This window comes from Corvus hawaiiensis, chromosome 1 (genome assembly GCF_020740725.1).
Source record: "Corvus hawaiiensis isolate bCorHaw1 chromosome 1, bCorHaw1.pri.cur, whole genome shotgun sequence".
NCBI lineage: Eukaryota > Metazoa > Chordata > Aves > Passeriformes > Corvidae > Corvus > Corvus hawaiiensis.
In genome coordinates, this window is record NC_063213.1 from 24235092 (window position 1) to 24248922 (window position 13831).

Here is a 13831-nt window from a genome sequence, read left to right on the forward strand (position 1 = left end):
TGCCATATGATCCATGAATACAAAACCTTCTGTATGTTATTCCAGGCCCTGATCATCATTCCAGCTACTGCAACTTCCATGGCAAACTGTGCATCCCTAATGCAAGTACTGCTTAAAGATGCTTAGTTTTAAGTTAGCTTTTAATTAACAATTAATTAGTTTAAAAAACTTAAGTACAGGAGTATGGGATGCTTGTCTAATGAAAGACCAGCACTGGACTTGGACAGTGGTAAAGGAAGAAATATGAACTTTTCTGTTTTCTTGGAGACAGGTTATATAAAAAATCCTAGTCATCTATCACTATTATTAAAACCATTGTGCACTTTCTCCAAGGGACAATAAGGGGAGATATGAAATGAAATTTCACTATTGTCCAGTGGCATTTTCAGGTACCATCTCAAAAAGTGCTTTTCATCTGAGAAGATCAAATGCCATTTTCAGATCTTTTTAGTTGCAAATCAGAGACTTACGTAGTGCCACCTTGTGTGTGAAGTTTGCATGATAATAATGAGAAAGGAAAAAAATCAGTTTAGGTAGAAAATTCAGAATTTACATAACATCAACGTAACTACCATTCTTTGAAATCAGTACACTATTCTTGGTCTCTTAGATTATCTGGGCATATACATTTCATCTTCTCAATTCCAAGTGGAAGATCTATTCCCTGTGCAATAAGTAATAGTGGATAACATGTTGAAAGAAATGCTGTTCTGCTTCCCACTCTGTGTATTGGTTGTAAATGATATTGATTCCAAGGACTAATTAACGTAACATGCAGAAGTACTGTCCATGATGGATGTTACAGAAGTGCTTATTGTACTGATATATTCAAATGGATAAGCAAAAAAACCCCCAAAACATTGTCTTTGAACTTACTAGGTTCTACAGCACAGTAAAAATCTGAGTATTAAAGGCTTGGGGAACACAGTTTGTTGGAAATATCTATATGTTAACGCTGCCTTTGAATAGTTAGCAAGCTGCAGGCTATTAATTGTTTAACAGCCTTTAAGAGGAGACAAGTAAGAGCCGGTTTTCTCTAGCTGCTGGACTGCAGGAGCCTTCTATAAGGCTAAAAGCAGTATTGGTCATGTTTCTCTAAAGCCATAATACTACTTACCATTAAACCATATTGGCTTAACTTGGTTATAATTCTGGTAACAGAAGTTTTAGAAAGTCCGTCAACTTAGTGCTCAGGGCCTATGGAGATTTTCTGGTTTCCAAAGGGAGTGTGCTGATTCTTTGTGCAAACATTGAATTGCATGAACCAAATGCTAAAGCTAGATTCACATCTCCCAGTAGCCAGCCCCTACTGTGTGAAGATACTCCAGCATGGTTCAGCATGTCATTTTAGGAGGCTTTTTAATTGCTGGCTTACATCTGGGGGAATTTCAGACTCAAGGGCTATTCTGGAAGCTTCAAGCACTTTGCATACTTTTAGTAACGTTCGTTGTTGGGCTAATCCTGTAAAAATGTTCTCAGATGAATAAAAGCGTTTGTGGCATAGGCTGCAATAAAAAGGATTTCATAGATAATTTCTTTTATTTCGTCATGAACAACAGTCTAGTACTACTAAATTATATTTTAAACGGTGAAAGTATCCTGAAATTAATCAGTAGGAATACATAGATACATACTCAGTGGTCTATGCTAAGGTCTGAGGAAAACATACTTCCACACATTTTTTCCACCCCATCAGGGAAAAAAAGTTCTTTGAAGAAGAGCAGTTTCAAACAAGAAAAACTGACTTAGAATAAGCACACAGTTTCAAGATAAGTTAATCTAATTTCCACTCATCGAGGTTGCATAACCAGAACAGTGATAATACAGTAGAATTTATGTACATCATGTGGAAAGAATACATTTTCTATGGATGATATGTTGTTAAAACATTTATATTTGTACTTACTGTTCTCACGTTAGTGCTGTTATAGGCTCTTGTTGATTTGCTAGGGTATATTTCTGTGCCAGATTTAACCTTTCTGAATATCACAGTATTTTCAGAAAACGTCTGTTGGTTGTTTTCTTGATATTTTTAATAGGCATTTGGAGGAGAATTTTGTTTTCTGCATAACATTGTTGAGTAACTGTGTGCCTCATATGACAATAACTATGAATAGCAAATATAGGAGCATTTTACTTATTTGTGACTGGTAATCACTTTTGATCATGCAAATTATTTAATAAAACTGGGAGAGAAAAAAAAGAATGGACAAATAAATACAAGTAATAAATTCATGAAGATCCTAAAGCTGCCAAAAAATGTAGTTGCTCCCTCACCCAGGATTTGTCACAGGAGGAAAACAAGAATAATAAAATGATATGACTTCATTTGATGCATTTGATTGATGCATTTAGGGAGTACTAGAATATCATTCTGCTGCCTCTTCTAGTCCGTTACACTTGTAAGAAGTATCAGTTTTACAGTCTGCAGGCAAGACTTGCCAGGTGTCTTCGCACTTCCACTCAAAAATCTGGCTCTACAAAAGCAGTGTGATGGGTTTGTTCCCTGTGGATGTAGTGCCATCTTCAGGTAAACAAAATGAGATTTCCATGGCGCTGGTGCCTAGCTTCTTTTTAACTGAATCTTGAAACGGTATTTTCATGTGGTATCTATTTAGTCGGTGACTTTTCTACAGTATTTTTAGGTTTATTAAACTGTCAGGTGATACAACTGTTCAGACCACTTTCCAGATAGAGGATGGGTAATCACTTACCAGCATTGTAAAAACTGTGGGATCATGTGTAACTATGTAAAATGCAGTAGATGTTAATTAGATTGATATAAAAAGTCATAGTACCAAAAACATTTTAAATTTTGCCACCATGTCCAGTGCAAAAATAAAGCCTGCTTTTAAATACTGCAGCTCTACAAGTACAGTTGGGTTCCACAAAATGACCTAGCTGTCACAAATACCAAGCAGGTATAAACAAACAGCAGAATGTGAAAAATTATGTTGGTGCATTTTCTTTCTTGTTTATTTTCACAATAATCTGCCTTGTTTTTTGAGCTAGTAGCTATTGCATAAATATGCTGGCAGCTTTCCTTAATTAGCCAATGGCAATAGGGGCAAATAGATTAAGGTTTAAATGCCATTTAGCTGTTTGGATAATATTCCCACCAGAAATGTAAATACCTGTGATCTGTGCAATTTTAATCTTTCAGCCCCAAGTACTCCTTCTCCCTTCCCAGTGTCTGTTTTTCCTGAGAAAGAATGATGCCTATGCATCCTTTAATCTCAGCTGCTCAAAGAGCACTAGAAGGTCATGAGTCACAAGGAGGAAGGACAGTTTTCATTGCACTTCCCTGAAGGGCAGAAAGCAGGAAGCTGGAAAAAGGTACAGAAAATACCAGTGATTGGCTTACTTCCCTCCCGTATTATCTGTGTGATGGGATAGTTTTAATTTGTTGGACATGACTAAGTCTTTTTTTACCTCACCTTCACTCCTTTATCTTCCCTTGTGAGAGATGCAATGACATTTTTGCTCTTTCCCCAAGCAGCTTCTGAGGAATTGAATAAATGAGAGCTGTCTTAGGCAGTGCAAGACAAGAGGATAGATACTCAAGCTCCTTGCAGTAGTAGCAGATGAGGTACACTTCAGTTCATATTCCTAATGGATCACTTCAATAATAAAGCAGGATGTTAGGCATGATCTGTGGATGGGTTAAGGGCAGTCCATGCAGAGACTCTGTCTAGGGTACCAGCAACAATACAGCAGTATTGACCAGTGTGTGTTCTAAGATAATATGCCTTTGCTTTTCAGCATGAGAAAGTAATGCAGAAGGAATGCTGTGCTAATTCCATGAATGTTCTGTTTCTAGTTCTGTGGCTAGGTCAGGCAGAGCTAACACAGCTTAGTTTTCAGGGCACTGCATTGGCCCTCATGGGTATTGTCAGGGCTAATTTCTCCCAGAACACACGGAGATAGTGTACTCCTCTCTCTCTCTCTGTTAGCTAGGAGGTGCTTGACCTCAAATAGGTCAGGGGACAAAAAAGTAAGAGCACTCCCCTTGTTCTGCTGTTTACATAATTCGCCCCTATTTTAGGTTTGCTGCCATTATCCACCATGGTATTATTCAAGGGCTTTCCATGATGTTAGGGGTTTTTTCATGTGAAAATGAAGATTTTCTCAAATGCTTAGTGTTTGATTAGTCTGACCATGCCCCAGGAAAGCCAAGACCCTTGTGCTCAAGCAGTCTTCCAGCACTGCCTGCTATGGGGACCCTTCAAGGAGTCGTCTCCTAGATCAGAGTGCAGTTCAACTGATTTGCTCAGGGTCACATGCCAAAAGAGAGACCTCCTGCTGGGTCTCCACACCTTTACCCACTGCCATTGACTGCTAGCTGCCTTGAAGAACCTACATTACCAGTTTGTAGTTAACACTCTTTATTAATTAAAAAAAATGGTGAGAAGTTAAGGTTTTAGGATTGCTGGTAATCGTATCTGACTGCAAAAATGTATTCAAAGCAATATGCAGACAAGCTCTAACCCCCAGTGAAAGCTAGCTCGAGGTAATCAGTCAGCATGGATAGAGTACAATTCTTACCCCATAAGTGTCCATATGGGGGAGAAGAGAGGTTCAGCCTGCCAACTAATCCCAGAAGATATGATGGAGTCTTCTTCCCTTTCTTAACTCTTCTTTATGTTTGTAGCAGGTTGAGTTCGATAACCGGGCGGAAACACCAATTAAATGTAGTGGTTTTGGTTCAAAATATTCATTACTTACTTATTTTCCTTCTGTGAGATAAGAATTAGGAGAAAAGCAAAGCAGGCACAAACCTTAAACAGTTGCAGTACAATGAAAAGAGTTTTATTACTAATAGAATTAAAAGTAAAGAGAAAATAACAAAACAAAATTAAAGCAAATCCCCCCCCCCCCCCCCCGCACTTCTCTCCTTTTACCCAGCTCACACAAGGGATAACAGAACATGGGATGTTAGTCAGTGTTCCAGTTCTTGAAAAGTCTCTCTCTTATGCTTAAGGAAAAAAGGGTTTTCCTTCAGTTGCACGTGGTTCCCAAACTGCTACTAACAGCAGACCCGCCCGGAAACAAACAATCTGCTGTGTGTAGAACATCTCTCCCATGAAAAATCTCACAGTTCCTTCACACTACAAAACATGGGCCATCACATGGGGTTATTCATTTTTTTTTAAGGATAAGTTATTTTGGCCTGCACACAAAGGCTTTTCTTCGCCACAAGTCTCTAACAGCCTCTTACTACTTCTATATAGCCTGGCATAGGCACTCTTCACAATCTTCACAGGCACACGAAGATACTCCATCCCCCCATGTTCTTCAAATGGATTAAAGAGACAAACAGTTTGTGGTATTACAGTTTCTTACCACGGCATGCAAGGAGGTTTTTAAGCTACGTGCCAGAATCGCGGCACCGCCCTCTTTTCTCCCGTCGCCATGCTCAGCTCCGTCCCACGTGACTCACTTCTCTTTCTCTCTGACTCTGACGCCGCCATGTTGAAGGATGTTCTTGTTCAGGCTTTACGGTGGAGAAAGCCTCGCTCCCTTTGTGCTGCTGGCTGCGTGGTGTCCTCTTCAGTTCAGCACGAAGTGTGCTGGCTGCAGACAGGAGGCTCTGCCGGCTCCTGTTGACTCCGCCGGCTCTGCATGGAGAGGAGAGGGACCCGCCTGTCCCCAGGAGCCGCGCTGGATGGGTTTAGCTGTGAGCAGTCCATGGCTGGTTTTAGCTGCCTGCGGCTCTGGGACAGTCCCTCCCCAAGCGATCCAGGGTCCGTGCCACAGCATTGGGAAAGGGGGAAAGGGGCAGTGGCCCCGGCCCAGCCCGGCGGGGCCAGGAGGCTCGGAGCCCCCCCCACCTCCCAGCAAGAGAGCTCTGACAAAAGGGGAAGTCCTGCCTTTCTGTGCGGTTTAAATATGTAAATTGTGAGAAGCGTAATTGGTCTTAAAGACTGTCCATCAACTCAGGGTCAACCCAATACAATGTTTATGCAAAGCCTGAGTGACATTAGTCATGCATCTTACTCAGTGGGGGGTGGTCATGCCTTGGAGGCAGGTAACGTAGTATGTGAGATAACCTTGGGATGGGGATATATGTCAATCCAAAGAGGGTAATTTTGCCATGGTTGCTGATTCAACAGCAGGACATCTTCCTTTATCTCCCTTGGCTTCCAGCTGCTGTGTGGCTTACCAAATAAAAAGTACTGCCGAGCACTGTCCTCTGCAAGGGTTTCAGCAGAGCCTGGTTGCAGTGTCTCCACTCCGCTCCACTCCACTCCACTCCACTCTGCTCTGCTCCGCTCCCCTCTGCTCGACTCCACTCCACTCTCCATTTAGTCCCCCCTAGATAATACCATGTGTGGAAAGTTGGGTGTGCTGACTGTGTTCCATCCAGGGAGTAGCAACCATACTTCCCCCTATATTATACTGTTATCTTTAATTTTACTTCAAATCTTTTCCCCACAATTTCATTTTTAGCAACTGAACCCTCTCAGAGTCAAAATTGTAGTTAACAGTTTTGTATCCAAAAAGGGAAGAGACACTTGTTAGGTGTATTAAACATGTAGCATTCTATCATTAGCAATGGTGACATCATTAGTGCCTTTCTCTGCTCTTATATATGATTTTGCCACCACTTCAGACATGACTCTGATAGTTTGATTTAAGCCATTAGCTCTTCACTCAAGAGCCCAGTTCTCTACTTCTTAGTCATGGGTGTTCCATGCTCTGAAACCTTTGTTGTGATTCATACATAATGATGGATGTACTGAAGAATCTTTTCAATCATTTCTTCCAAAATGAACACTTTGGGCCACAACTGGGCAAGGCAGAGGAATTTGATCACATATTTCCAGATCAGAAATGAACAGCCGCTGCCAGTGATTGATCAACATCACTACTCATACAGTGTATCAAACTGATTACTCCACTTACCTACCCCTACTTGATTCCCTTGATTAGTCCAGAAATCTTCACACCCTGACTCAAAAGAGTTTTGTTCTTTACGATGGTATTCTGCCCCATATTGTATTGGTAGGTTAACTGAGAACCCTAATATTCCTAGGAAGAAAATAACAACAAAATTTCTTGTTGAAAAAATAGAGGAATGGATAAGGAAGCCCCGAATGGGTATTTTATTAAGATCATCAATTCAGTCAACAAATCTCTTTGCTGTTGTCAGAATAAATTTTCCCATATTCTAGTGGGATGTAAAATGGAGTTGCAAGATTGGTTTGGATTTTCAGCTGAAGAACCTTTTGTTTTTCCTATTAAAACATTTAAATTCCAACAGTAAAACTAAATGCCAGAGGCCATTTCACATGTTTATAGAAAACAGTAAGTTTTCTTGTAAGTAAAACATACCACCAAAATAGGCGAAGGATATTTTAAGAAAATAGCATATGAAATTTAAACAGTGAAAGAAGTGTCAAGAAAACAGCTCACAAACAGAAAATAGATGCTTAGAATAAAAGCTTCAGGTGTATTTCTTGCAACTTAATTGCTGTTTAAAGTTTACTGATATTTCCCTCTGGAACAAGTTCTCTTTCTTATTATACAAATTAGATTAGGAGCTGAGAATTTATTTAAAAAGACAACAATTCCTGAAGAATTTAAGTTTATAAAATCAGTTCTCTTTCAGAATTCTTTCTACTTGTAAAGAAATTTAAAAATACAGAATAAACTGCAGGGCAAAGCAGACTGTGTAATTTGAATAGAAAGGTTGTTTCCTAAGTTTTGTCATGGAAAATAAAACTTAGCTTCCTGAAAAAAAAAATCGCATGAAATAATATTGTTAGACTATACAAAGGCAAGAGGTGACTGGTTTTCTCCTACTTCCATAGGAATGGATACTGAGAAATTATGTGGACTTTGTAGTAGATCAGGACACCAAATTCCAGATATAAATGGGACACCAACAAAGATTAGAACAGGTTCATCAATGGTTTATGTGATTTTGTTTTCTCAGCAATGCCTGACAATTTGGCCTTCCGGTCTTCTACTGACTGTAATTAGATAAACAAAATCACATTGGGATCACAGCAGAAGATTTGTGAGTGTGATTGAGGAACAAAGAATAAGCTGAGATTCTGTGAGATGAATTATATGACACTGATCAAGCGTTTTCTAACTGAAATTGGTGCAAGGCCAGAAGTCGCTCTAAGAACAAGGAGCAAATTCCAGAGAAGTAATTTTGCAGATGAATCTGTGAAGGACTAGGCTGGAATATGCAAACCTAGGAGTCCCAAACGCAATTCCTAGATATTCAATATTTTTCAAATAAGAGGTCTGATTTTTAAAATAGTTTCCTATTGTATGACTTGCAGTAAGTCCTGTGAGTCAAGCACTTGTAATAAGATGCCAGTATCTTGGGTTAGGGACCTAAGATGTGTTAACTCCTAAGCACTCTTTCTGAATGCTGTCATTCACATGAGTAACAGAATTTCTGTTGTGAAGGAACTATATATGTTTTCATGACAAACACCAGCATAATTAAAACAATCTCTAGAAATGTTAACTATCTTTATATCATTTTTTAAAAAGTGTAGTTCGTTCTTAAGGATGCTCAATTTTAAAATCTTTTTATCTGTTGAAATTATTGTCTTACCAGATTTGTTTCAATTTACTGGAAGTTTTAAAGGTTTGCTTTAAGCACTGGTGATTCTCACTGGCTTCTCTTGTTTGAAAGATGAATCGAATACTGCTGCCACTGCGTTGAACTACATGGGAAGTAATTGGCCTCCAAGGCCAATGTGACTTAAATGGGATTATTCTGGTTTACTCTGTAAACATATTGACCATCTATTTAAAAGAACAGAGAACTACAGAAGATACCAATACACTTAGCTATCAAACCATGAAAACAGCTGAGAGACTTTTGCTTGAATTACTAAGGACTTAAAGGGATTTTGCCTAATGTAGAAGCATGGTACAGGAGAACTGCTCTCATTCTACATTTGTACTCTATATTTGTTCATTTAATCCCAAAGGATGAATTAATAGAAGGTATGGATGAATTAATAGAAGCTATTTGATAGGCTCAGCTAGTTTTTTGCTTTTTGGAAAGGTTTTTCTTTTCCTCTATCCCAACAGGCAGAAGAAGAGAGAGATGATATGGAGAGAGTCAAGCTGGATAATAAAAGAATTCTTTTCAACCTGTTGCCGGCCCATGTTGCACAGCACTTTCTTATGTCTAATCCAAGAAATATGGTAAACCCAGATAAAATTTAAATACATGCCATATGGATGTGTCCCTGTGTTGCTTGGGCCACCTTCCACCTGTATGTCTTCAAGAAAGGCTTGGAAAAAACTTTACCCATGTAAAAATAGTAGCTTTGTAAAAACTTCTGTTCAAGAATTACTTTGAGATTATTTCTTTTCCTGTATGGTCCTCCTTCTCTGAAGAGTTTTAATAAAATTCAGGATAAGGGAAGGTTGTCATTCAACATCAATATAGCCAAGTACCTCCATGTAAATCACTTTTTTTTTCATTTTCCAATCAATGTAGGATATTGGGATTTATCACAGTATTGCTTGAGCTCAGTTTGGTTCTGAATGGTGAAGTGTATGAACTGCTAGACACTTCTGTATTAGGCACTCTAGTTCTGGAAAGTATGCTACCATTACCAAAACCATCTATTTAAAAACACAGAATTGTACATACTCAGGGAAGACACAGATTAAAATAAAAGGCTGCAGTGACTAAATAAATTGGTTCAGGAAGGCCTTACGAGAGTCCTTCTGGTCATCTGAAAACCTTCAGCACTGGAGTAGCCATGATGTCCATGATATGGCTCTTGAGAGTGTGGGTCAAAGTATTAGAACCACAGCTGAGTGATTTTGCTTTCTTTGAGCCTTACAAAGTTTTAAGCAGAAACCTTACCATACAGAGCAGCATCCTATTATATAGGATTCCACAATACATGGAAAGACTTGAATGAGTGAGGCCAGTTTTGTACCGCAGGATAAAATTGGTCCATCTCCTATTTTGCTTATAAAACAAAATTGAGAAAATTATTTTTCTCATACAATAGAAGTTCTATAACTGTTAAGACTCTCTCCAAATTTTGGCTCACTGCTTCTATGTCTAAACAGAAAAAAACCCTAAGTTGTTTTAAATGGGTTTAATACCTTAGGTGTTAATTTTCTATTGTGGCCTTGAGTGAAGACCTCTTTCAACATTATTTTAAGAAGTCTGGTTTTCTCTCTAGAAAAACTGATGGCCTTTGTCCTAGCTATTGCTTAGCAGTAGAATAAGTACTGCAATAATGATGTTTAGTTTAGATTAATCTTCTAAAATAAAAATTATATCTGCTTATGAACTACAGGACCTCTATTACCAGTCATATTCACAAGTTGGAGTGATGTTTGCTTCCATCCCAAATTTCAATGATTTCTACATCGAACTGGATGGCAATAATATGGGAGTGGAATGTTTACGCCTGTTAAATGAAATTATTGCTGATTTTGATGAGGTAAGGTCTAAACACTTTGTCTTTTGACCATATCAGTTCTACCAAATAACTATCAATGAGATTATCTGTAGTAAATCATTGTATCTTGAACTGTTTAATAAAACAGTACTGTGAACTTCCTAGTTAATCATAGTTGGTATCCACTGGGCTTCTCCAAAGTGCCAAATTTGTATTTTTAGGCACATGACTCTGACCTAAAATTTCTCTAATATAGGAAGAGCATCAAAATGGAAGTTAATGGCCGTTTTTTCAATGACCTCAAAGTGGGCAAGCCTCAACTCAAAAAATATAATATGGTTTAATGAACTTGCACATATTGTCTGATAACTATGGTTGCTTGTCTAAAATATTATGTAATATTTAACAGTTTTATGTTTTAAACAAAGCTTATGGACAAAGAATATTATAAGGACATTGAAAAGATCAAGACAATTGGAAGTACATACATGGCAGCTGTGGGACTTGTACCTACTTCAGGAACTAAGGTGAGAAGATTTTACACAACAGTCTTACGTGAAGGAACCATTTTCCTTCAATTTCCAGAGGAACATCAGAAACACAACTAATTCTGTGTGATTATTGATAACTTCTTTACAACATTTTGAATCTGAAATTCAAAGAACAGTTGAAGCCTGAAAAGGAAAACTGCCACACTTGCTTATGTGGCTTCACTTGTGATTTCATTGTCTGCAGCTTCGAATTTCTTGCAAATTGGTGTATAAAAGCCTCTAAATCAGAGTGGTAGTGGTAAAACCTCGTTCTTAGATGGCCTTGTAAGATGCAGGGAAAGGGAGACTCTAGGTGTAATGAATTACTGCAAAACTAGCAGAAGAATATTAAAATGCAACTTTTACATATATATTTTTAGTATTGAAATCTAGATGTAACCTACAACTAAAATAAACATAATCTCCCAACCCCCAGCATGGACAGGAACTTTGTGCTAGGTACAATGCTGCACTGGACCTGGTCCCTCCAAATCAGCTCTTCTTTGTCTCTACTGTTAGCATCCTATTTACCACTTTAATTACTCAGCAATTTAAAAAAGTCAAAGTCATTTCAAACCCACTAACTCTGGGGCACAGTTCTTCTGTATCCTCATTACTACCCTTGAGTGTTATTCTTACCTTAAGTTACTGTCTTGGAACAGAGATTTCCTAGATTTCCAAGTAGTATCTGGAAAGTCAGAAAACCCTGTGGGCATTATATTAAATGTATTGTGTACAGAGTACTATGTACGTTAGTAATTACACTAATAAAACTAAATAATGAAAATTTTATAAAATTAATAGTATAAGAATAGCATGAAAATTAAAGCAATCCATTCACCTCATCTGCCCAGAGTTTCCAGACAGCGCTCCCTTGTTCTGATATGTATGAACATATGTCATAGACATATGTTGAATACATTGGTGCATATGATTTAGCACTGCAAAATAAAATTAGAAGGCAAAAGCAAAAAATGCCAGAAGATGCCCTGTGGACTCTTTAGCAACAATTTTCCCTATTAAGTAAATAAAAAACAAGACCACATTGAAATCAACAGTTAGAATCATGTTGGACTGTGTCATGTCACTAACCTTCTGGTCTGCAAAGTATTTCCAGCTGATGCCTTCCTTTGTATCACTCCTAGAAATCTATACATTAAAAAAAAAAGGTATTTTTAAAAATCTGTTTATCCTGAAATGTTTGACTCATGGGTTCTGGGACAGGCAAAAACATTGATCTTTCGAATTTTTTCAGTGTGTGATCTGAGGCAAACAGGCAATGACATACGTTTGTGTCTGCTATAAATGCTCTTTGAACTATAATCCTCAAAACAAGTGTGTTATTGGGTAACTTTGGCAGCATATGTTCCTAAACCTAAACATGTTTGTCTCTTGTATTTTATAGTTGTTGAGTGAAGGGTCAGCTGAGTTAGTCCAGTACTGAAGATACTATTCTGAGCTTATGATAGTGATGCATTTTAAATCACTGCAGAAGATCTTGTACAGTACTCTGTCTTCCTTTTAAATATTGGGGAAAATTTTGATCTTTTCTGTACATGCAGAATTTATTTGAAATTCTGTATTCCAGAAAGAAAGATCTTGTATGAAACAGACAATAATTTTTACTTTAACTTAGGGTTTCAGCTCTTCTCCTCTTCTGGTAGTGATCTCTCCCTACTGTTCATGTAATGCAAATGAACAGAAATTAGTCACACCCTCTTGCCAGTTTCCAATAGTTCTTCAGCATACACCTGTATACTAGAAGTCTGATAATCTTGGCTGGCCTGTCATGCACAGACACTCACTGCCAGCTTCACACAGTCCCTGGGCTGTCCTATGGAGTCGTATGTGTCCATGGGAGCCATAAGACACTCAAGTGCCTCTGGTCTGCCATCTGCCAGGAGTCTCCCAACTTCAACAGAAAGTCTGGCACAGCCTCTGATTGTGAATCACTAATTTCATACTAGGATTTGGACATGAACAGAAAGCAGTGGATGGGGTTAATTGGGCTCTTAACTGAGGATATTTATACACTTAAGAGCCCAGTACCCTGAGGAAGTTAAATATTTAAATCCCATATTTTACTGGACTCTTGCTTCTGCACCTTGACTTCATCCAGTGACTACATTAAATGCACATTGCCTCTATCACAGTGACTTTGCTGTGATGCTCTTGGCAGTCTTTCCAGTAACGACTCCAATGTTTAAATAAATAATTGCTTGCCAGTTATATCAGCAGGGCAGCACACAAACCAAGCTCTTGTAGATCTTTTGCACACTTTAAATTCATTTGGTCTGTATTTCACCAGGATCCTGACTTCACCAGGGTCCTAACTTTGTGGTGTTCTTCAGTGGAGGTTCAAAAGAGTTTGCCCTGATCCTATTGAGACACATCTGTCACCTGCAGCGCACTCAGTAATTGTCACCAGTCCTTTCCCCACCAACCCTGAAGGGCATTGCAGGAAAACAGAGCATTTGTCAGACAGCAAAGAAATGGAAGATAGGAAACATAAAGAAGATTAGAAATCAAATAAAACTATGCACTACTCCCTCCCTGCTCCAGAAATTGAATATTTTTTCCTTCTCTGTTGGAAATGTATCCATCAGCTCTTTAAGCTTTGTTTTGGTGATTCTGGAAAAGAGTAGAGCTAGCTAGTTCACATTGCAAGAAGCAGAATGCCAGATATTCAGGCAGGTAAATAAAATATCTTTCCCAAAAATTGGGACTGACACAAGGATGACTTTCATAATTTTTTGTAAATTTCCTAGCCACATGAAGCAACCATTTCAAACTGAGGTGAATAAAGTGAATAGCATCCTGTTTCTCAGCTTTTTCAGCTACTGTTAAGCACTGAATTTATAAAATCTCTCTATCATGGCAAAAACTCAGCAAGCTTTC

The 13831-nt window shown here is 38.4% G+C and overlaps 1 protein-coding gene across 5 annotated transcripts in view; it reads left to right on the top strand.

The window, feature by feature from the left end:
- Positions 1-13831, top strand: part of ADCY1 (adenylate cyclase 1) — a 190457-nt gene that overhangs the window by 134383 nt on the left and 42243 nt on the right. For 4 of the 5 annotated variants that reach the window (XM_048296607.1, XM_048296597.1, XM_048296578.1 and 1 more), the window contains 3 exons: positions 9064-9180; positions 10299-10445; positions 10832-10930. In XM_048296607.1, coding sequence (XP_048152564.1) covers positions 9064-9180; positions 10299-10445; positions 10832-10930 — 363 coding nt within the window. Of the gene's footprint in view, positions 1-9063; positions 9181-10298; positions 10446-10812; positions 10931-13831 lie in introns of those variants that run through there. The other variant, XM_048296615.1, reaches the window with a different exon arrangement.